Here is a 23,587-nt window from a genome sequence, read left to right as displayed (position 1 = left end):
TCATCCCTAACCCTATGCCCCTATGCAGTAATTCTGCAGTATTTTCAAAATATATGACTAATTATGGAAGTACTTTAATCCCATAGAGGTAAAAGTCACAGGAGTCACAAATTCAAATCCCATCATGGGATAAGTAGGTAAGGTGAATGGTAAAAGCTGTAGAATGGAAAATAATAAAGAAGGCAAATGGGAAAGTACAAGGCCCTTCTAAAAGTAATTAAATTCCTTTAAACAAAAAATCACGCTAATCAAAGCCAAAACACATCTTTGGGCTTATTTTGTCTTACAGTTGCCATTTTTTGGCTCTGATGAATAATTTCCCATTTATGTCAACTTAACAGTTATTTCCAGATCCAAAATGAAAGGTCACAGAAAATAATATTCAACAAGAAGGAATAAAATCTCATGGCCTTCATTTAAACTCACCTTATGCTTTTTCACTTAACAATCTACATCCATTCTATCAACATAATGAAAACAGTAGAAAACTCTGGTAGCCCAAATTCTAATAAATTCATGATATGTCCAATGTAGCTGAGGCCAAAAAGAAAAAAGGGAGAGACGAATGGGGCAGGGAGGGAGGGAGGAAGAAAGAGTTCTCTCAATCGTACTTTCTAAATCTAAGGCTGCCAGCACTCACTTGGATTTTTCAATAGTGCAGTCAGCTGTCTCATCACCTGGATAAGGAAAATTCCTTGATCTCTGCCCTGGCAGTTCTGTGTCCTCATAGGTGGCTTCATTAACCAATTCACTGGATTTCTGATGCATGTTTTCCTTAGAATTCACAGTTGGTTGCTCATCTGGCTCTGTACTTTTATTTCTCCCTGTAGTCTCTTGTTCAAGGTAACTATGGGCTATCTCTGTATTTAAAACAAAACAAAAACAAATGATACATGAAATACCATAGCTACATATTAAATCGTTGAAATGAATATTTTTGTAGAAATAGGTGCTCTCATAGCTTTAAACATGTACTTACTAGTCTTACTCCTATTGTAATCAGGAACGTACAGCGGTTTTTCCACATCTGGTGGGGGCATTTAGGGCAGTGGTTTACAACCTTCACTTCAGGTTGAAATAACCTGAGGAGTTTCTAGAAATCCTTAGCCCAGACCACATCTTGTATTAATTAAATCAAAATCTGTCAGAGTGTCCAAATGACTTCAGCATCCAACCAAAACTGAGAAACACAGATTTAGGGGCACTGTTTTCTAGATTTCTTTTCTAGATTTTAAAAAATAGCATGCGATACGCAAATGACTATAGGGAAGTGATACTGTGCATGCAACTCTGGTATCCAACTGCCTGGGCTAGAATTCCAGCTTTGCCTAGTGCATAACTTTCATCAGGTTACATAACCCATCAAAGCCTAAGTTTCTTGTTTGTAAAATGAGAACATAAGAGCACTTTTACTTGAGTTACTTTAAGGACTGACTGATGCAAAGTACTTGGCCTAGTGTTCAGCACATTGGTAAACATTAGCTATTATTTTTGTAATCATTATCATAATATTAAAATTAATACAATGTAAGAAAAATTATTTTTAACTTCCATCTTATCAGATATATATTATACATTAGAAAATCTGGGGCGCCTGGGTGGCTCGGTCGGTTAAGCATCCGACTTCGGCTCAGGTCATGATCTCACGGTCCGTGAGTTCAAGCCCCGCGTCGGGCTCTGTGCTGACCGCTCAGAGCCTGGAGCCTGTTTCAGATTCTGTGTCTCCCTCTCTCTCTGCCCCTCCCCTGTTCATGCTCTGTCTCTCTCTGTCTCAAAAATAAATAAACGTTAAAATAAAAAAAAAAAAGAAAATCTGTTTTGTAATGCCTGGCTATCTCATAAAAATTATCTTAAGCTGTAACTAGTATATAACAGCTATTTCAAAGGAATAGTGTATCTGATACTATGGTGAAATTTTTGGAAGAAAATGACACACATGCAACTACATAAAACAAACTCTTCTACTGGCAAATCAGACCAACAGGCACAAATACTGATTGTAACAAATACTTTATTATTTCCAGTATCAATAACTCTTGAACTTTAAAAAGCAAGTGAATATCACCTGCTTGTTGATGATGCCTTTTCCAACCTGCCAAACTTAAAATCCTTTTAAGCAGAAAAGCAGAGGAGAGTAGTTTTAGAATAAATAACAAAATAGGGGTACTTATAAATAAGCTACTTCTCACAAAGTATTCATTTCTTAAGGAGAAATTCTTTGCTTGTGGATATGCTGAAACTAGGTTTAGCCAGTCATAAACCCTAAGTCCTGGGCATTATCTTGTTGGTAGCTGAAGCTAAATCATAAATCACTTGTTTTTAGTAAAATTACTCTCAATTTCACTTTGACGAAACAAATAGGGAGACTATGTCATCATAATTATATGCTGTAAGATATCTATGAAACATTAAACAGTAGAACATTATACTGTTTTTATTTAAACTTTAACAATTCTAGGTATCTGAAAATTATCCTGTTGGTTTTTGACATTTCAAAACACTTACATGGTTTGCTTCAGATGTTCATCAGGCTACTTTTCTAGGAGAAGCTGGTGTTAGTAGAATGGAACCCTCAAAATCTGAATTAAGGAATTTTATAAATGGACATTAAAAAATACAACTGCGGGGCGCCTGGGTGGCTCAGTCGTTTAAGCATCCGACTTCGGCTCAGGTCACGATTTCACGGTATGTGAGTTTGAGACCCGCGTCGGGCTCTGTGCTGACTGTTCAGAGCCTGGAGCCTGTTTCAGATTCTGTGTCTCCCTCTCTCTCTGACCCTCCCCCGTTCATGCTCTGTCTCTCTCTGTCTCAAAAATAAATAAATGTTAAAAAAAAAATTAAAAAAAAAATACAACTGTATCTATAAACCATGCTTTCTAACACTAACACGTAATTTTAAAAGTACAGCTAACACTTGAACACATGGGTTTGAACTGTGCAGGTCCACTTATCTGTGAATTTTTTTCTTTTATAACTACAATAGAGTAATGTAAATGTATTTTCTCTTATGATTTGCTTAATAACATTTTCTTTTCTCTAGCTTATTTTATGGTTAAGAATACAGTATTAATACATACAACATACAATACACGTGTTAATTGACTATAGTACTGGTACTATAGTACTGGTCAACAGTAGGCTATTAAGTAGTTACGTTTTGGGGGAGTCAAAGTTATACAGGAATTTGAATGCAGGGGGTTGGATCTCCTAACACCCAGATTGTTCAAGGATCAACTTTTACTAAAATGAAAGAGAATTATGGTTTTCCATCATCTACATTACCATTACCTTACCACTATGTACAACTCATCCCATATTTTTACTTCTGTATTTCTGGGTTTAGTTTAGCATCTTTCTTCTCCCAGTTTCTAATTTCTAACCTCCTAGTGTTTACTTTACCTCATCCCTGGTATGTATACTTTCTATCTGCTTACTATATTTATAGCTCTTTTTCTTACTTCAGGTTACTTAATGTCAAGTTTTGTGTTCTGCTGAATTCTTGGCAAATCAGCACCTTTTCACCAGGGAATGTACTATCTTCTCCAAACTCAGAGCTTCCCAATAAAAGGACTCTATGCAGATCCCTCCTGGATTATAGTAATTATAATCTCTTATAGTATAATTAAAATAAACTCAGCAAGTTCTAATATACTTCTGGAATTTAATTCTAAATGTTTAATATTTTTGAAGAACCCTGTACTGTGTGATTTGGCTCTGATTAATTAAAGATGTTTCTAATCTTGCTCTGTACTAGAAGCTTTTAAACTCCTAACTGTAACTGTTTACCAGGATTTGGAGTCTGCTCTGTAAATCAAACTATCCATACATATTCTGCCAGTGAAAATTTAATTTTACTTTGGAGTAAACAAGGCTGACTTATAAAATTTTCCTTTTGTCTGCCTATTTTTTTTCCATTATAGCAAATGTTGTTTAAATCTTCTCTCAATGCTTTTCTATTCTGCCATATTACATTATCCTAAATCAGAATTCAACTTCTGTATAGGAAGTTTGACCCTTCTAATTAATCTATTTATTAACTAATTAATGGAAACCTCCAATATGATATGTTATATGAAAGTACTAGGAAAACAAAGGAGTGGGAAACAGACTCTCCCCTGAAGGACTCTAGTATAGTGAGGAGGCAAACTGATCTGATGATTTGAATACAACGTAGAAATGGCTATACTCGGGTCATAGAGACCAAACATAAAACATACTAGACATACTGATGCTCAACTAGAAGACTCTGGGAAGATTTCACAAAGGCATCTGTTCCAACAAAAGACAAGTAGGAATGTGCAAAGCAATCAACTACCAAACGGTTTGAGTTAGATGATGTAATGAAAAAGTTGACAGACTCTAAGAATAAAGTAACAGGAAGAACAAGCATGGGTACAGAGGAGAAGGAATGGCTTTAGGAAAAACACAGACATTTCTTGTATATCTTTCTTGAAATGACAAGATGTTATAGTCAGGGAGTAAAAATTTCTAAAATGAGTGATATGTAAGACAAAGTCCAAGATGTGGTTCATCTGGGAATGGGTAAATGAAATAGACTGAAGGTACATGTAGAGGAAGAAATCAAGGAATCAAGGTACTGAAAGTGTTATCTATTAAAACAATGAAATCATTCAGAAAAATGGCAAGCAATGGAAAGGAGAAATGAGAGCCAAGACTTCACTGACCGCATCAACATGCTGAAGAAAACAGAGACAAATGAGAGAGCTGAGAGGAATTGATTGTAGATAAGTCATTTCTTTTTATTTTTTTACTTTGAAATAATTTCAATCTAATAAAAAAGCTACAAAAAATAGTACTGAGTTCCTATGTACTGAGTCAAGGCACCCAGATTCTCCAAATGTTAACATTTTACCACATTTGCTTTATTGTTCTCTTCATTCTCTCTGTATCTACCTACCTATGTAATTTTTTCCATAACATTTGAGAGTAAGTTGCAGGCATTATGTACTTTGACTTTTCAAGTCAAATTTAAGATACTGCTCTATCATATTGCATTTTGTCAAGTTTGATTTACCTTTTTTAAGGCCCAACTTAAGTTCAATTTCTGAGTTAGTACCATCTCCAACCAAGAGAAGATGATAGCACTTAGTGACTCTAACTCAGTCTTCAATTATTCTCCCTACACTCTCAAGCCCAAAAGAAAGACCATTACTTTTTAAAAATATTTTTATTTATTTATTTTTTTGAAAGAGAGAGAGCACGAATGGGGGAAGGGCAGAGAGACAGGGAGAGAGTAGATCTGAAGCAGACTCTGCAATGACAACAGACAGCCCGATGTGGGGCTCAAACTCACAAACCATGAGATCATGACCTGAGCTAAAGTCAGATGCTTAACCAACTGAGCCACCAAGCTACCCCAAGAAAGACCATTATGAAGTGATAATGGGGTGAAGCCACTAAAAGCTCCAGCTAAGCTGTCTGGATTGCCCCATCACTTGAAAAAGCACTGCATACAGAAGTATAAATATATGTCAATACAATGCAACAAAAAGGGAAGTTACAGGTCTGTTTTGCACACCAGTCAATTGGAAAGATAAGATATATATTTAAAAGAAAAAAACCCTATTCACTTCTAAATATCTCTAGACAGATGAAAGTTTAAAACTAAAACTATTCTATTAATTCCTCTCTCATATGGTTTAAAATGGAAACTCTATAACCTTTTTTAGTAATCTGCTTCAGTGTTTAATCAATGTCATTATTAACTATTCCATCATTATGACCAACAAAATTATTACTATTTAAATATATTTCTCCATATGGACTTAGACAATAAATTATCAATGTCTTCTTCATAATTCATAAGACTCTGAAGTCCAACTTTCTTTCCTAAGAGTTAAACAACAGGGAATTTTTATAACTACTATCAATTCCTTTACTTATTTATTTGCTCTTCTGTGAGGACTGTATTATTGGACATAAGAATTTGACCACTTCAAACCAAATATATTTCCCAGTTTTTGCTATTACTATCTTATGCTATCTATCACTACCATATTAGCTTATCCTGTGACCATTTCCAAGTAATTTTACAGAGGAAAACTACTAGTTATTTCTCAAATTGCTATTGCTAGAGACAGTTTACTCATCTGGGCAAAATGGGTGGATTTTGAAAAGATTTTGGGGGGGATTTTAATACTTAATACATGTACCTAGGCTACCTGCAATATATGCTTTGAAGACCCTCTGTCTCTCTAGTAACTTTCATGCTGCTTCCAATGGATCATTTTCATGATCTAACAAAGTCTCTATTTCTGGAAGTACCAGTATGGTCAGCTATCTTAATGCTAGCATTGCTATTAAATTCTCAATTCCTTAGTCTAGAAAATTTATTGTATTATACCATTTCCTACCCTAGGAAAGAAAGCCTTAGGATCCCCTTAGGGTTCAATTGTCCAGACAATTATACATTAGTTAATATAGAATACACTCAGTTAAATTGATGCTACCCAAGAAATCATGACTCATGGCCAAAAATAACTGTTATTTCACAACTACTACACAGAAGTGAGGAGGTGGCTAGAATCAAATAGGGATTCTTAAAGGCTGGGAAATTCTGTTCTGTCTGGCTTTGTAAATAGTTTGTGACAACTGGTATCTGTGTAAACGGATTTGATGGTCCCCTGGGGGGGTCAATACTGTTTACAGAGCTGTTTCTTCGGAGTGGCTGAGCTAGAATTGTCTCTAGGGATCCTACTGGGGTTACTCAGAATAGCAACATCACAGCTACCTGAGAGCTCAGGGGCAGAAAAGAGAAAGGGCAATAGAAATACCATAGGCAAGTACATTCAAATAAATGGATCCTCTGCACCTTCAGATGCAGGTGATATTTAGGGGCATTTGTATCTAAAATGAACCATAAAGGAGGCAATTTATTAATGTTCTTTCTGATGCTTGCTAACACAATGGTCATCACTTCTTTAAACTTTTTTTTTTTTTGGAAGAGAAAGGTTATTATTTATGCTATAGTATCTAATTTTATAAATATAAAAAACCCAAAAACTTCATGTTTATAGCTTCTTTCTTTTTTATATTATCTATTAACACACTATGTAAGAACATCAAAATGATAGGACACTTTTTTGCTACTAAATAAGACTGCAAATTTGATGTAATTACAATAGTAGTCCCATATTTTAAACCAAGATGTCTTTTTTCAATGGTAAGGATTTTTCTAAGTGAATATTAGTTTCAACATAATCAGAGCAACAGTAGCAGTTAGTGGCCCCAAATAACTTCTACCAATTTCTTAAGTAAGTTAAAATGTAGGTTATCTACGTGTGTGTACAAATACTATTTATCTCCTTTACTAAATAATTGTTTTTTATGCGGGGGAGGGTTAATTTTCCACATAGATGCATACATTGGCCTACCCCCACAACCCCTGCCAAATATAAAAGAAAAAGACATCAGAAACTTATGCCATTTCATAGTGGTCTCACCCACTATAAGTACATACAAGATAAAAGTTTAGAACTTCCAAGCAGAACACTGGTGAATTTAGATTTCCTAGCAAAACCACAGTGCATGGGCCAAACTGCAGGGTTTGAATTCTGACTCCACCACATGGCTGTATGACCTTTAGCAAATTACTTAACCTCTCTCATCAATTTCCCTACCAATAAAAGTACATAATAACAGTACCTATCTCAAAAGGTTGTTATGAGGATTAAATTATTTAAGTTATATAACCTCTTGGAAAAGTGTCAGCACAGAATACATACTCACTAAATGTTAGCTATTATTATCTGCAAAACTCTGCTTTGCTAAAAACAAAAGATTTTTTTAAAGCAAAAATATTTTTAAATTAAAATATAAAAAGAATAAATCAAATATAATAAAAATTTATTACAATATACAAAGACATGGACATAAAAACAAATACAATGCCTCATTCAATGAGAAACATACAATAAAAAGGAAATACTTAATGAGGTTAAAGCTTACAGTTAACACATAATGGTTTAATAAAGCATGTAGAGGATTATAAAACGAACAAGTTACACAAGTAATATGACTTCAAAATTTAGAAATCCTGACACTAGCAAAAGATCCCACAGAAAGAAAATTTAATAGTATATTTCTTTAAATTCAGTCTCATAGTAAGAAAATTGCCTGTTTCTGCAACACAATTTGAGCACTCACTATATTGGCACAATATTAAATATAATCAAGACCACAGCTAGCAGATCACAGGCACTTATCCTTCAGATATTCTAATTTAGCAGTCACAAGAAATTAAGTAACTTTTGGATCTCTAGCTAAAAAAATACAAACTTTTCACTTGGATACTGGATACTCTCTCAGGGAGGTTTCAATATATTTTGGCTTTAACAGCAGTAAGAAGAAAAAAGAAAGAACTATAACTTTCATTTTCATTGCTATGCATACACACTGCCCACATTTCAAGTGCTCAAAGCCACACACAGCCAGTGGCTACCATGTTGGAAAGCACAGATATAAAGCCTTATGCAGTTCTAATAAGGTGTTTTATATATAATGAGAAGTCAAAAACATTGAGGGCAGAGTCAGGATGTAGCTGTAAGATATTGAAATAAGATTTTACAAAGGTTTATAAAGTTGGAAAATCATGAAACCTGTCAATATCACATAATTTATTCATTTGCACATGAAGGTTCAACATTCAAATGAAACTATATCTTTTACATTCCTATACATGGCTGTGTATCTAGATAAACATACCAAAAAGAAGTGGTGAGGTTATTTCATCTTTGATTAAGACAATCTAATGACTTAGAGTACCATATTTCAAATTACCCAGTGGCTAGCCATGAAAATTATTTTACTGGTATTTTGTTATTTATTTTATTACAAAAAAGGTATTTAAGGTGGTGGTACTACACCAAATTTTTAAAAGTGTTTGTTTCATCAAGTCTGCATAGTCATGAGCACATCAATATTCATTCTCCTGGGGAAGAGATGAGATTTCTGTGTGAGAACTAACTTCTATCATAATGTTTCAGATTCTAAATTTTAACATCCTTCACTGTATGAAGACCATGAACACAGTACAATAGTGTAATCTCCTAAAGCTTAGGCTACCTAATTAACTTATGAACATATCACATAAATTAAAGCTCTGTAAAACTTGTATCATCCTATTTAAACCATTACAAATATTATCTAGGTTGAAATAATTGTGAAAAGTATCCTAAAATTTTATTAACATAAGAGCAATCTTTATTCCTTTTTTCCTTCAGTGATATGAATTATTTTGGCTACCTACTATGCATTTCTAACCTCTTCAGCCTTTCTCAATTTGTGGTATAAGAATAATTTATATAAAGTAATTAAAATATGAATGAACTAGGTAAGTCTTATATTTCCACAATCGCAAGTAAAACAGGTTTCATAATTATTTTTTGTTTGTTAAATATGAACACATACCGACTGTCCATGAATTCAGCAATTTCATCAATCACGTATGGACGCTAACTTTTCCAGTAAGAAATATAAAGAGAAAAAACCAGATTTTCTTTATATGTGCCTTTTATTTTATTTAGGAGCATTTTTAGATTTGAAAAACAAAACAGAAGAATCACCAGTCAGACACTAAGTGGAAATCACTGAAACACAATGTTAGTTCTAATGGATGGATGATTGTGTTTGGTCTTTTGAAACTTTGAAGTATAGGTAAGTCTTGATCACACAAATTAATAAATCCTAAAGCTGGAGTTAACAATAACCATTACACCCAAATTCTGCAGCTTAGCCCAGCCAATTTTTCAAAAGGTCAGGTTGTGAACTGGAGAAGATCAGGGAGGTCCACCGCATAGCTTTGTTGCCAGGCATCTCTCGTCTGGATTGTTGCAGGCATTTATTAGTATTCGTCAGCAGACTCAACAGAGCAAACAAGAAATTCAAGCACGAATAATAAAATGAAATGCTGCTATATAACCCTTTGTCATTCAGCAAATATGGGACTTTTTAGCTACATTGTTCCTAAACCTGGGTTACTACTTTAATTTTTCTCCACAGTGCTGACTGAATGAGTATGCATGTGTGTTAAATGCAGAGCTCCCCTAACAACTGCAGGACTGCCATTTAATCTGTTGGTAGATGGACCATTTCCTGTGGGAACCCTAGCTATGATTTCCAGATCCACCAAATAAATCTCAGATTAAGATTCCAAATGAAACCTGCCTTTGGCAGATAAAAAATGTCAAGATGGATATAAACAGTAAAATTATAAATTATCTAGGTGTTGCATGACAAACCAATGTTCAATTTTTTTTGTTGACATGTGCCCAGATATCAAAACTATATGAGACATTCATCAAATGTCACACTTTCATAATATTGGAGGCATCATTAAAACTGTTTGACTAAGGACCTCAAAGTGTTTAAGCAGTAGCTCAAAAGTATATTTGTGCAAAGTAGAAGAATAAATTTACATATCAGCAGCAGCTCATAAGGGATGGGTAAATATTCTGTTTATCTCTCATTGTAATTCAGGTTACTTTAAATACAAGGTTTTAGGAAATCATTATACTCTATATGGTATCATTACATAACTTCCTATGCAAATGATGTATGTTTTATTCAAATTTACCATTTGTTTCTCCAGGAAAGAAAACAAAAGCATAAAAGGAAAAGGTAGGAACTCCCCATTTCATTAATCAACCATGACTACTATACTAGTGCCTTGTTAGTTATATGTAGTATCGTCAGCCCGTATTTGAGTTAACATTTGTAACTTTTTAAAAAAGTATTAAATACCTGACACCAAAAAAAAAAAAAAAAGCCTGAGAAAAGTAAATTTGTTTTTCTTTTTTATAATGTGTTCATTTCAAAGGACTCTGGGGAGGGGAAGAGACTTAAAAAAAAAAAAAAAAAAAAAAAAAAGGTAATAAAAGACCAATACAGAACATCTTAGAGAGCAAACAGCCTGTTAAAAATGCAGAGGAAGTCTCTACCGCATTCTCAGGAGATCAAGTATTGTCTTTTTAAGGAAAATTTTTGTTTTGTCTTTGGTCTTCTTACCTGGAAATGCAGCCTTGTCCTGGCCCTAATCTCTATACTAGTTGACTATAATATTGGACACTGAAGATTTCTAAAAGGAAACAATCAGATTTGCCAAACTGAAATCGTTACTTTTTAACTATAAACTCTTAAAAGCAAGTGTGTAAATAGGAATTCATTCCAATTATAAATTCTGTACAATTAATCTGTGGAAAGAATCCAGAATACTCTATACTCCAATTCCAAATGCCTGAAGCCTGAAAGATTATGTATTTATCTGTCTTTCCTATCATATTTCTTCTAATACATGCTGTTGCTTCAAGGAAACTAATTAATAAAACCTACCTATCCTGATCTGATCAATACTAATCTGAAAATTTTGAAAAGAGAGGGGGAAATTTTTAAAATATTGATTAAAGAAAGAAGAGTATATTGTGCTTAGTGTTTTTCTTTCTTTTTTAAGTTACTTTTTATTTTTTTATACCTGTAGTAAGAATTACTATCAAACTCCACTCACTGGGCCAGAGACCCTTGTGGTGTTAGACTTGCCCCTCATGTAGCACCCTACCTACACTTTCGAGTTCACTGATTAGCCAGCAGCCTCAACTTCAATATCTAACAATGTGCATGTGCTTAGTTTTTATTATATTTCTATACTAAATGCTTAAAATCAATAAGCATTACTATGTTTTGGAATACATCAAATTACCTTAGGTACAGCCAGTGAAACTATTTTAAAAAGGAAAATTTAATTTTAATTTAAAAAATGTAATTAGCAAAAACTAATATATTCAGTATCTATTTTACCAACATGAACTAATCACTTTTAACTCTTTACTCACTAGTAGCATCCTGATTTTGAAGTACTAAAAAGTGCCATATGTGAAGACTAGACTCACTCCAAAATTAAAAATAAAAGTCAAAAAGGGTTTTTAAAAATAATTACTTTTAATTTACATCTTATCAGCACAGTTTTACTATTTGGCAAGGAATTACTGAATTTATCCAAAAGCTACAGATTACAGTATTTTAAATTCAGTCAATATTTTTAATTCAGTCATTTGGACTATGAAATTTCAAAATTTTGTAGCCTGACTTGTTCTGTTTGCTTCTTCATATTCTCTGAGAAAAAACAAAAACACAAAAGACAAAAACACAAAGAAAAACTGCATCTGAAACTACTCCCCTAAAGATAATTATGTCCTACATGTTAGGCTGTTCTTAGTAACACACACACACACACACACACACACACACACACACACACACGGTTGGGAGTATTCAGTTACCACCCCCCAAAGTTTTATTCAATTATCAGATATATTGATAACCAAAATCAGTGAGTAAATGTGGTCACATCAGTGCTACTCTACAAACAGCCAGTCAACCTCGACCACTGTGTAAATCACCATAATTTGGGTCTATGTAACAACGAATATTGATTCCGATCTCCAAAATCAACAAAATGCCAATGCACACTGAGGACTGTACAGGAATCATACTAAAGGTGACAAATTAGCCACCATGGAGACCACAATTGTTATCTTAAATAGGATAAGATGAAATCCTAATTTCTTTTTAGTTTTTTTTTTTACATTTATTCATTTTTGAGAGACAGCGCGAGCTGGTGAGGGGCAAAGAGAGAGGGAGAAACAGAATCTGAAGCAGGCTCCAGGTTCTGAGCTGTCAGCACAGAGCCCAATGCAGGGCTCGAACCCACGAACTGTGAGATCATGACCTAAGCTGAAGTCAAATGCTTAACCAACTGTCATCCAGGTGCCCCTGAAATCCTAATTTTTAAAAAACTTGAAGATTCAATGATACCATATTGAGATTTTTGTTGTAAACATGTGTTCCAGAAAGTGCTCTAGCATGAAAGGGCCATAACCAGAAATCAATGAGGAATTTTATCAAACACCTCAGAATCTTAAGGATAGAGAATTTAGAACAAAGCAAAAAACTTTTGAAAACTTCAGGTATTTTTTTTCTATTTCAAAAAACCATATTCATATTTTCATGGCCACAAGTAAATATGATAGAGCTTGCATATAAAAAGAGGTGGATTTCCTTAAGTCAAAGAAACAGTCACAAGTTGTTCAAAGAGAGGATCATACCAATAGTACAGAAATGGGAGAAGTAAACGTATTAAAAAAAGAAATTTACCATTTGTTGTGCTTATTCTTCATAGTAATTATCATTTTATAAAATAAAGGACCAAAGGTATAGTGAGAATTCCACATGAAGAATATAGCCTGAACTGATTTAAAACACTTGAATGAATGAATGAATGAATGAATGAATGAATAAATAAGGCAAGACTCCTATTATCTTGCAAACTTTTCCCCTTATTCAGAATTTATGGGTGGGTTCGACAATTGTAGCAAATGTTCCACTATAGTAGGGGATGTTGACAGTGGGAAAGGTTGTGTGTTTGGGGGGGGGCAGGGGGTTGAGTAGGGGGGTATCATGAGAACTCTGCACTTTCTTCTGTTTTGTTATGAATGTAAAATTTCTCTACAAAATAAAGTCTATTTAAATATTGCCAAAAAATAAAGTAAAAAAATACAATTTATGGCATAAGTTGACACATGTGAATTATTCATATTAGAAACAATGAATCTCAAAGTATAGTTCATAAACTTTATAACCAGTTAGAAAACTTAAGTTGCCCTTATAAACATATTTTTTGCATTCCATTTTTCAACTGAGGCCAATAATAGTTAACAGAATCATTCATATCAAACTTAAAAAATAAAGACACAGAGTCCCATTTATTTTAATAGTTATTTAATATAAAAGAAATTTATGTTTTTATGAAAGAATATAACCTCAATCATTCTTTTAGAGTTTTTAGCATTTCCTCTGTAAATGAATCAATCCTTGTTGACCAGCTGCCAGTAGTCCTAAAACCACTCTCTCAAATATTCTAGAGGGTCCTGTGTGAGAAGCAACCAGCACTCTACTAAGTTAAGTTAGGTCCTATAGAGATGAACAGTAAACTTAATCAGACCTAGGACCCCTATTTATGGCATATGAAAAAATAAAAAATGCACTTGTAAATTCACACTTGCCAAAAGGAAAAGAAAAATTCATTGTGTGGTACCACTAGTCTGAATTTTATTGCAATTGGGATTTCAATACAGATAAAATTATATTTTATCTTAAATGAATATTAATGACTTTATATTGTATCCTAACAAATATAAGCATACTAAATACAAGCTGTACTACTTGGAAAAAATCAAGTTTCTAATGGTATTGTGAACAGTATATTTGAAGACAGTATTTTTATAAAACTAATAACCATTTCAAATACTATTATGTATGTTTCTTAATAGTTTTGACACTTTTTTATAGACCTGCCTTTCACAGCTGGGTAGAATAACAATGACAACACCACCATTTATTTAGGCCCTGTAAAATATGTTAACTATTTTTTTTTTTTTAAGTATCTGTAAAAACCACACTAGTGAAAATAATTGCCCTGGTATGGGAAATACATATTACATAAACTCATTTCTTTTTCAGGTGTTGTAGTAGGGCTTTTACATACACAATCTCTAATCTCCAAAACAGTCCTAAGGGAATTATCTCGCTATTCCATATACAAGAAAACTCAGGCTTAAAATTATGAAATTTGTCCCCAAGTCCAGGTAGGTAGTAAGTGGAAGATTAAAAACGTGAAAACCAGGTCTATCTAACCCCCCAAAGTGTGTTCTTTGTACTTTAACATTTTATTGAAATGATTAAATGCAATGGTTCTCCAGTAAAATTTACCTTCCACTATGAAACAAACAAAACCAAATTACAATGCATTTTAGGGAAAATATAACATTACTTAATAGAAGTCAATTATTAATTAAAGTTCAAGTCCTGTAATTTAACAGGGAATGATTAATTAACTAGATTTCAAAACACTGAATTTCAAGCAGTGTCTAATAATGCCTAGGGAATCTTTTTTTTTTTTTTTTTTTTTTTTTTTACTACCAGCTATGTTGCTGGTAGAAATGGATGTCCATTATATGCAACTTAACATTTCCTTCTGCGTTGCTTTCAAAAGAAAGTTTATGAAAATGATACGAGATTCTACAATCATATTTTAGTCATAATGATCAGACATTTAAAAGCATGCTAGACCTTTTTCTATAGCGTTTCTATCGATGTCTCCCCTTATAAAATGCTTGCAAATCACGTAATAGTTTTAGATGTAATTTAATTACAGAACAACAGATGGACAAAAGGTGAAAAGAATACATGCTTTGTGAAATGACAAAGATAGATGAAGCAATAATAAAAGAGACTGATGGTGGCACACAGGTCCCAAATACCAACTAGATATACACAGTATTCTGACTCTATAAGAAACTAACAAACCATAGACAAGTTACCTTTTCCTAGGTTTTAGTTATTTATTTTTGCTTAGCAGAAAAACCAGCAGAATCATGGTTATAAAAGATAATTGCTAGTCTACTTCTAAAACAAAGAGGATAGTTGCTTTCACTTAAATTCACAAGATAAGGTTTTTAAAAAAATTTACTAATTTCCCATAAACTGCAATATCAAGGGACCCAAAACAGTTCTAGCAGTGGTTTTTCATCTCAAGTTTTAAATGCATACAATGATTTAGAATCAGGTTCACTCTGTAAGCTTAAAATAGTTTAAAAACACATGAGTCTTATTTAAATTGAGATAATATGTAAGTGAAAATAACTACTCTGTATAAAATACATATTAAATATAATTCCCTAAAATAGTAAACCTAAAAATCATATTGAAGAAACTCATAAAATTGAATGGTTTTTGTCTGAAGCTTCTTCAAACTGCATGATTCTTACCATTTCTAACCTTCAATTGGTAAGAAATATTTAAAATATAGACTTAATATTTAATTTGGGTAAGCACAGTAACCTTTTTTAACCTTTCTTAGGGAACACTGACCCCTAAAGGTTCTAAATTTGAATAAGTTTCACAATATTCTGAATTTAAATGGCATTCAGACGTCACTTTACTTACATTATTGTAGGTATATAAGTTTATGGCACATATGTTTGTTCATAAATATGTAAACTATTTTCAGTGGACTATTGTGCACTATAAATAAACAACTAAACCATGTTTCAGCTAACTTAATAAAAGGCACCAAATTTAATAAGAAATATCCAGAAATGTATCAAACTCTTCCAAAAAATTACTCACCAGAGACTTCTAACCCGCATGTCTTTTTTCTTACATAGATAAGTAAATAGTTAGTAAATGCTAAAAAGGGCTAAGCAACCAATCACATAGCAACTCATTCTGGGGGGGCCTGACCGTACATACATCCTTTGATTATAACACTGCATTTTTTTTTCTGAAAAAGCAGAAAAAAGAAAAGCCCTAAAAAACAAAATTTCACAAAAGGGCAAGACATCATTTACTTCTTAAGAAGCCAGAAGATGTTATAAATGTTCACCTGGCAACACTTTCATTCACTCACACTTAAAATTTCATTCATTTAGAGTTGTGTTTGTAACTACTCAAACCTGGAAATATTTTGTAGATACCTTCACTCATCCTACCTACCCCCTATAGCTTTACATTTTCTAAACTGTCAATAATAACAAAACCAAAAAAAGTAAGTTGTTACATCTGTTAAATTTATATACCTCATCAACTCTAACTTCAAATATTTCAGCAATGTTTCTACGATAAATCTAGGAAAAGGCTTAGACACTTCAGCACTCCTTATAATAAAATTTGTAAGGTGACACAAAGGCATGTGTGTGTAATACAAGTTTTTATGTAGTTCAATTTCTTAAAAAAATAAGTAAAATAATGTATAAAATAACTAATTACCCACCCAGACTATGAACACTACTGTAAGACAGAGCTTTGAAGCAATTAGTGCTTTACGATAAATCCTGTGAACCCTGATATCAAGGCAATGACCATGTGAGATTTTACTGTTTAAACATATCACTTATCACAAAAATCAAAAGATATTACATTGATCTATTTAACTTTATTTCTTAAGTAATGTTTCATTAACAGGCCCTTTATATAAAGGAATGTCTTTCCTATTTCCGATGTAAAAAAAAAAAAAAGCCCGTAAAAATGCAAATTTTCTTAATGATGTTTCAGTCACGTCTATTGTAGTCTGTGCCTTCTGCAAACTCTTTATGCATCTATGTCTTTAGTCCTAAAACCTTCCTTTCTTTAAGTGTCCTAGAGCTTCAGCAGCTCCCTTCCTGAACTTCTTTCCTGGTTATTCTACACTTATGAGAAGTATTTCCTCCACAGCCTCTAGATCTTTAGATATTTTAAAAATAATTCCTTTGGCTCCTTAGAGATCCTTTCGTGTATAATTTGAACAACATGACTTCCACAGCAATGTGACCTCTGAATAGGGAACATAAGTAACAGGGGCATCATTATTTACTTCCTCTTTTCTTATTATTGCACATAAATTGAGTAAAACTGCTTTGAGCTCTTGAAAAGAAGAATGTTTCTTGTTTATCATAAATGAATAAAAACAACTACAACAAATTAGTTCCCAGCTTCACACCAGTACAATCTTATCACAAACTTGAATATAAAGAGAATGGACCAAAATGAAGTGTCACAAAACCCATTCACTAAAACTATAAACTTTCCCCAAAATGGCCTTTATCCTTTTGAAAAAGGTGATAGTATGGTCAATATATGGTAAAAGAAGAACCCGGTTGAGGTAGAGGGCACCAAAAAAGGGAGAGAAGTGTGCAATATTTTGGGAATAATCTCATTTTTTTTAACTACACAATTTAGAGGAAATAAAAAATAATGTACATACAGACTTAAGCCTTCAACAATATGCAACACTATATTCAGAATGATTCGTTTCTCAGGGATTTCAGATTTGCAACATTTTACTATAAGATAATTCAATTAAAAACCTAATATTTTTTAAACTTCTCTCTTTATGGCTGTCTGTATTTTGCTCTATAGACAGATGTCCCCTGCCTGCCTGTCCACCTACCTACCTACGTGTCTGCCTGCCTATCTATCGTCTCTCTGTGTTTTTCAGGCTATCTCTCAGTCTGTGTCCCTTTTTAACTGTGTTTCTGTCTCTGACTGTTCTCTTCCTTTGCCTGTGGATCTTTTTCTCTCTCCCTGTCTCGAATTCTGTTTTCATGTCTCTCTCTGTCTCTGCCTGGGAATGTCTTTCTCTGTATCCATCTGCACATCTATACATGTCTCTGTTTCTTTATCTCTGGCACTCTCTGACCCCATCTCTCTGCAGGTGTCTTTTTCTGAGTGCATCTTTTGGTGTGGACCTGTCTCCTTTACCTGTATGTGCCTTGGTGTGTTTCTCTATATTCATGTGTCTCTCTCCACAAATATGTCTCTCTATGTATATATTTTCTATCTCTCTTTCACTGTGTGTTTTTGTGTGTGTGTCTGTGTATGTCTATGCCTCTATCTCCTTCAGTGTGTCTCTCTTTACCCTGTCTCTCTCACTGTATGTCTCTGTCTCTTTCTCACTGCTGGTCTCTGGTATCTTCCTCTGTGCATCTATGTGTGTAGGTCTCTTTTTGTGTGTATCCTACACACGTGTGTCTTTCTCTGTGTATGTGCTTCCAACATGCGTGTCTGTGCCTCCCTCTCTGAGTTCAGTATCTCCCTCCCTGTGTCTGTGTCTCTCTTTGTTTGTGTTTCTTTCTCTGAGTGTGGCTCTCAGTATGCATCTCTCCCAGTCATTCTCTCAATCTCCTCTCTTGATCACTTTGTGCATATGTTTCTTCCTCTCTCCCTGCTGTTTTCTTCCTTCTCTCTCAGTATCTCCTCCTCCATGTGTTTCTCTTTTTCTGTGTGTCTTTCTTTGTGTCTCTTTTGCAGGATGTGGGTCTCATTGTGAGTGCCTCCTTCTTTGTATGTGTGCGCGTGCATGTGTGCTTGTCTGCCTCCGTCTAATATAATGGTTAGAACAAACACACTTCATTCAGTGCCTTGAACTAGCACAACACCTGGGGTTTGGTATTAATACCTTAAAAGTCCTTACCTTTTGACCAGTCCTCCATTTGTACTTCTATTCTTGTTTGCTCTGGCAATGTCTCTGGTTTTTGCTCCAAGATTTGAAGCTAAAATAAAGCCAACTCTAGATAAATAAACTTAAAACAATATATCGGAACACACCTAAACCTTACCTTTGTTTAACAGAGAATTTACAGGATAAATGGTTTTCTAAAACATTTATAATGGGACTATTAAGTGTATATTTCAACAGGTGAAATTAAATCTTTTTTTCTAAGAAAAAGGTCCTTTCTTTCACACTTACATTTTAGTAAATACAGTTCAGGTTAAGCTTCTAGACATTCTTGCTCCTTTGGTTAGAAAATCATTTAATTTATTTAACTTAAGACTTTTCTAATTCCATCAATTTAAGAAAAATAAAATTTTTACTCTATTTGTCATAAACTTTACACCAAAAATTTCAAATGTATTAGTTTAAATTTACAATGTGTATTTTCATATAAAACATTTTATACTTATAAAAGTAATTTAAGAATACTATTCAATTTTTTTTAAAACATAGACTATCATTAACTTGAACAATTGATATTTGTGTCTTGCATTTGTTTTTACAGTAAACATGACAAAAGCTACGCATGTTTTTTTTTTTTGTTTTTTGGCATGCTTTTAAGGAGAATAAAATTAGATTTACCTCACAGCTAGAATTCTGCGTTCTTTAAAAAGTCCTCAAATAAAGCTGTCGTAAGCTTCTCCTTTTCCAATTTTCTCTAAATATGTTGATCTGGAGTTGGCAATCTTTTTCTAAGTTCCTCATTTACTTTTGGATTAGCTGAAAATATAGGAAGTTATTAATATCAAAGAAATATGTCCCAGTCAATGAAGCCATTTCCCTACATATTGCCCAAAAAGGTTAATAATAATTGCAGTCTTTTAATAAGAGATTCATATAGCAAGACATGTAGAAAATACAGTCTTTAATAACCTCTGGAGTATTTTAAAACATGTCTTACAGGCCTTAATGTGCTTAGTAATATACTATTTAAAACCATAATTTTATCCCTCTGCAATATACAGTCACTCTTCCTCATCATTTACCCAGCTAATGAATGCCAGCAATTAGTAAAATGTAATCCCATTGCACAATCATTTTAATGCTTTTAGCACTCAGAAAAGTAAACACCAAATTAATACTGCTCAAGCCATATCAGATCCTAGTTGGAAGCAAGCAATTATAGTTCAGCTCCTCAGGTGTAATTAAATGATTGAAATGATTTAGTTCCATAAATGCAAGTTAATTCATAAGCAAGCAACAAATATACTGGGAGTAATTACAAGAAACATTGACAGTCTAAGCAGGGCTAATTCTTTTATGAGCCTGATATAGTAAAATGCTGCCCTCTCCTGGGCATGTAAGCGAATATCTCACAGCCAAAAACAAAACAAAACAAAACAAAAAAAAACCCACCTACCCAAAACCTAACTTTTAAAAACCTACTAGAAAAAATAGTAATATCCAATATATCAATTTGATTTCATTCCTTATACAAAAAAATTAACTTATAACTTATACTGTGATCATTTCTACACACTCTGGTCATTCATGCTTTTTCTAATCAAGCTCTGAGTCCCAAAACATACTAGGCAATTTCTATACATCTAATGAAACAAAATCATTCACATATAACACTGACACACTACAAGTGAAACTTCTAGTACCTGTCTGGACTGCCAGGCCACTGCCTATATTCTCTCATCATTAAACCCTAAGTGAACTGTTACAGATAGTAACTAAATCATGCTTTTTTATGTACTTTTTTATGTACTAGAATTTGCATGAAAAATAATCTCTGAAAAAATATAAAACAAAATACTGTATTATTATAACTGTACGTGATGGTCTATAGCTGTTTTTAATGAACTTCAATAATAAAAATAAAATGGTGTAATATCATTATAAACACATTTGAAAACATAAAAAGTAACAAGTGATACAAAGTAAAATGCATTCTGATTTTACTTAATACCATTCCCAACTTTTTACTTCCTTAGGCTAAAATTCAGAACAAATTGACTTGTATACTACTCAGATGGTTCTTAACTAAACTTCTCACACTATCTATAAGAAGCTTATTTGTTATACATTTAAGTTATACTATAATCAATAAATCTGTGTTAACACATATGTATTTGAATCACTAAACCCAATGAGAATCATCCCTTTGACTACCTATAAAATTAAATTGAGATTCTCAAATATTCTCAAATATTACCAATAGCACAACAAATGCTTAATTCTCCAACAAGTGCAAACAATACTCGCAGTGGATAATGTTTAACACTACCAATATTTTGTGGAGGGAGGAAACATTATTGCTCTTCTGATATGCTTTCAAACGCATTAAAATAACCAAATTCTAAGTCATATCCTAACTATAAAAATAGAATAAACCAAAATATTAAAAAGTCTTGCCACTAAGTTTAAAATGTACAGCACATTTGCTTTGCCCTTGATGTCACAGTCTTATTTTTCAATTCATATCTTGTACACTGTAAGTTAATTGCTTTTGGAAAGTACTTATTATTCATGTAAAAATTAATGTGCCAATGTGTTTAAATCCTCTTAAATGACCATTCATGCATCTCTCTTCTTTAAGTACCAATGAAATCTGTCAAAAGACATCAATGCAAAATGGTCTTAAAGAAAGTTCTAATAGAGATTTTTTTTTTCTGCTAACACAAGATTTTCATATTCACCAACTTTACTTAAATTCCATTAATTTTTTAAGCTACTTTTAATAAATTCACCAAGTAAAATTTTTAGGCCCCATAGTCTGTCATTTGTGTTCCAGCTGACATTATGAATATTAATAACAGTGTTATCCTGATTAAATAGGCTTCATATGAAATCCCTGTGAATCCTATAGCTCAGACATCTCATTTTTCCAACTCTTTATGAATTTGGATTCAGACATTAAACTGGAAAAATCTTAAAAAACAGATTTAATGGCACATTTGCATATTGTCAAGCAAAAATTAGATGTTCTAATGATTCAAATAATTACAACTTATATATCTACATATTGTAAAAGGAAAAGATTTCTGTAAACATGCAACATATTTTATTTTTCTATTAATTTTAGGACAAAGGAGAAGACTAATAAAATACCAACTCCTTTCCTTACACTCACCTTAAGATTTGACATCAAGAACTTGTTTCAATCAAAAATTATATATTCATGTTAAAACTAGTTGGATGATTTATATAGACATCTTATCATGTCTAACTTATCATATCACAGACGAAATATAAGTTAATTGCTTTATTGTTAATAATGTTTACCAGGTTCAAGTAGCAAAATAAAAACAATTCCCAACTAACGTGTTTATGAGTTGTGCTGGAAAAATTACCCAGGTTAAAAAAGACAAAAAAAAAAAAAAAAAAAAAAGTCTTTAATATAACAGACAGAACACACCACATTAGCATCTGTTAAATTAAGATCTTCTCTATCACAGATTCCCAACCTTATTCCTTCAAGTTGTTTTTACTCTCAAAGGAAGTGGTCTTATTATGTAAAAAAAATAAAAAATAAATAATAATTAAGGAAACTGCATACCCCCTTTTCTCTCTAGGTAGATGGGAATCTGCATTCTTCTGCCAAAATTTCCTACCTTTACCCTATCAAAAAAACAAAGAATGAAAAAATTTAAATAAACATCTCTATCATCTGAAATGTGACTTGACTCTCCTTGTTTACTCAGCAGTAAAACACCTCATGAACCAAAATTTGCTTTTTGACCAATCTAAAATTTCTAATCTGCCTAAAAATTTATAAGTGACTCTGACATCTCTCCTTTAAAATTAAAACAATGCCTTTTAGGTAAAGAGGCATTTTATTTAAAAATGGGTTTCACCAATGTAACAATACCCAGGATTTTTAAAAATTTATTTTAAATAGGAGATGCCCTGAGGGCGTCTGGGTGGCTCAGTGGTTAAGCATCCAACTTCAGCTCAAGTCATGACCTCACAGTTTGTGGGTTGGAGCTCTGCATCAGGCTCTGTGCTGACAGTTCAGAGCCTGAAGCCTGCTTTGGATTCTGTGTCTCCCTCTCTCTCTGCCCCTCCCCAGATCATGCTCTGTCTTTGTCTCAAACAAAAATAAAACATTAAAAAAAAAAAAAAAAAAGACCCATTCTCAGGGTGATTTGTTAAATAGGAGATACCCTTCTTATCTTCCTCTGCAAAAGCCTTATTATAGCAATGGTTCTTGATGGACTTTAGTTAATGGCACTTTTTTCATAATACATCTTTAATTTAATCACAATTTTTGTAAATTGAATTCAATAGTGTCAAACCAGGAATCCTTTGTAATACTGCCTCATTCATATCCAACCGTAACCAAAAAACTCCAAATTTTATATTTCTTAGTGGAGAAATGTTGCTAATTTCTGCATTGAAAAGATTTTATTAAAAGGCTAATGGAGAGCACTGTATTTTGGAGAGTCAAATATTTTATCACATAACTCAATATATACCATATATGCATATGTTGCACTGATGGATTTTCTTCTTATTAGACCAAAGTCTCTCAAACAT

The 23,587-nt window shown here is 33.0% G+C and overlaps 1 protein-coding gene and 1 non-coding gene across 9 annotated transcripts in view; both read right to left on the bottom strand.

The window, feature by feature from the left end:
• The window catches only part of MIPOL1 (mirror-image polydactyly 1), a 320,926-nt gene that overhangs the window by 237,220 nt on the left and 60,119 nt on the right, over nt 1–23,587 (bottom strand). For 7 of the 8 annotated variants that reach the window (XR_006203778.1, XR_006203777.1, XM_042943011.1 and 4 more), the window contains exons 2-4: nt 19,685–19,822; nt 19,022–19,100; nt 641–860 (exon numbers count right to left, since the gene is read on the bottom strand). Coding sequence is in view for 6 of the 8 variants with exons in the window: in XM_042943011.1 (XP_042798945.1) it covers nt 641–860; nt 19,022–19,040 (239 nt within the window). In the remaining 2 variants the exon portion in view is untranslated. Of the gene's footprint in view, nt 1–640; nt 861–19,021; nt 19,101–19,684; nt 19,823–22,607; nt 22,670–23,587 lie in introns of those variants that run through there. The other variant, XM_042943010.1, reaches the window with a different exon arrangement.
• Nucleotides 11,487–11,634, bottom strand: LOC122223335. Its single transcript, XR_006204212.1, has one exon. It is a non-coding gene; the product is annotated as a small nucleolar RNA SNORA62/SNORA6 family (small nucleolar RNA).

The sequence above is a fragment of the Panthera leo genome, chromosome B3 (assembly GCF_018350215.1).
Source record: "Panthera leo isolate Ple1 chromosome B3, P.leo_Ple1_pat1.1, whole genome shotgun sequence".
Classification (NCBI taxonomy): domain Eukaryota; kingdom Metazoa; phylum Chordata; class Mammalia; order Carnivora; family Felidae; genus Panthera; species Panthera leo.
The sequence above is the reverse complement of the archived record's forward strand: the minus strand, read 5'-3'. Positions and strand labels throughout refer to the sequence as shown.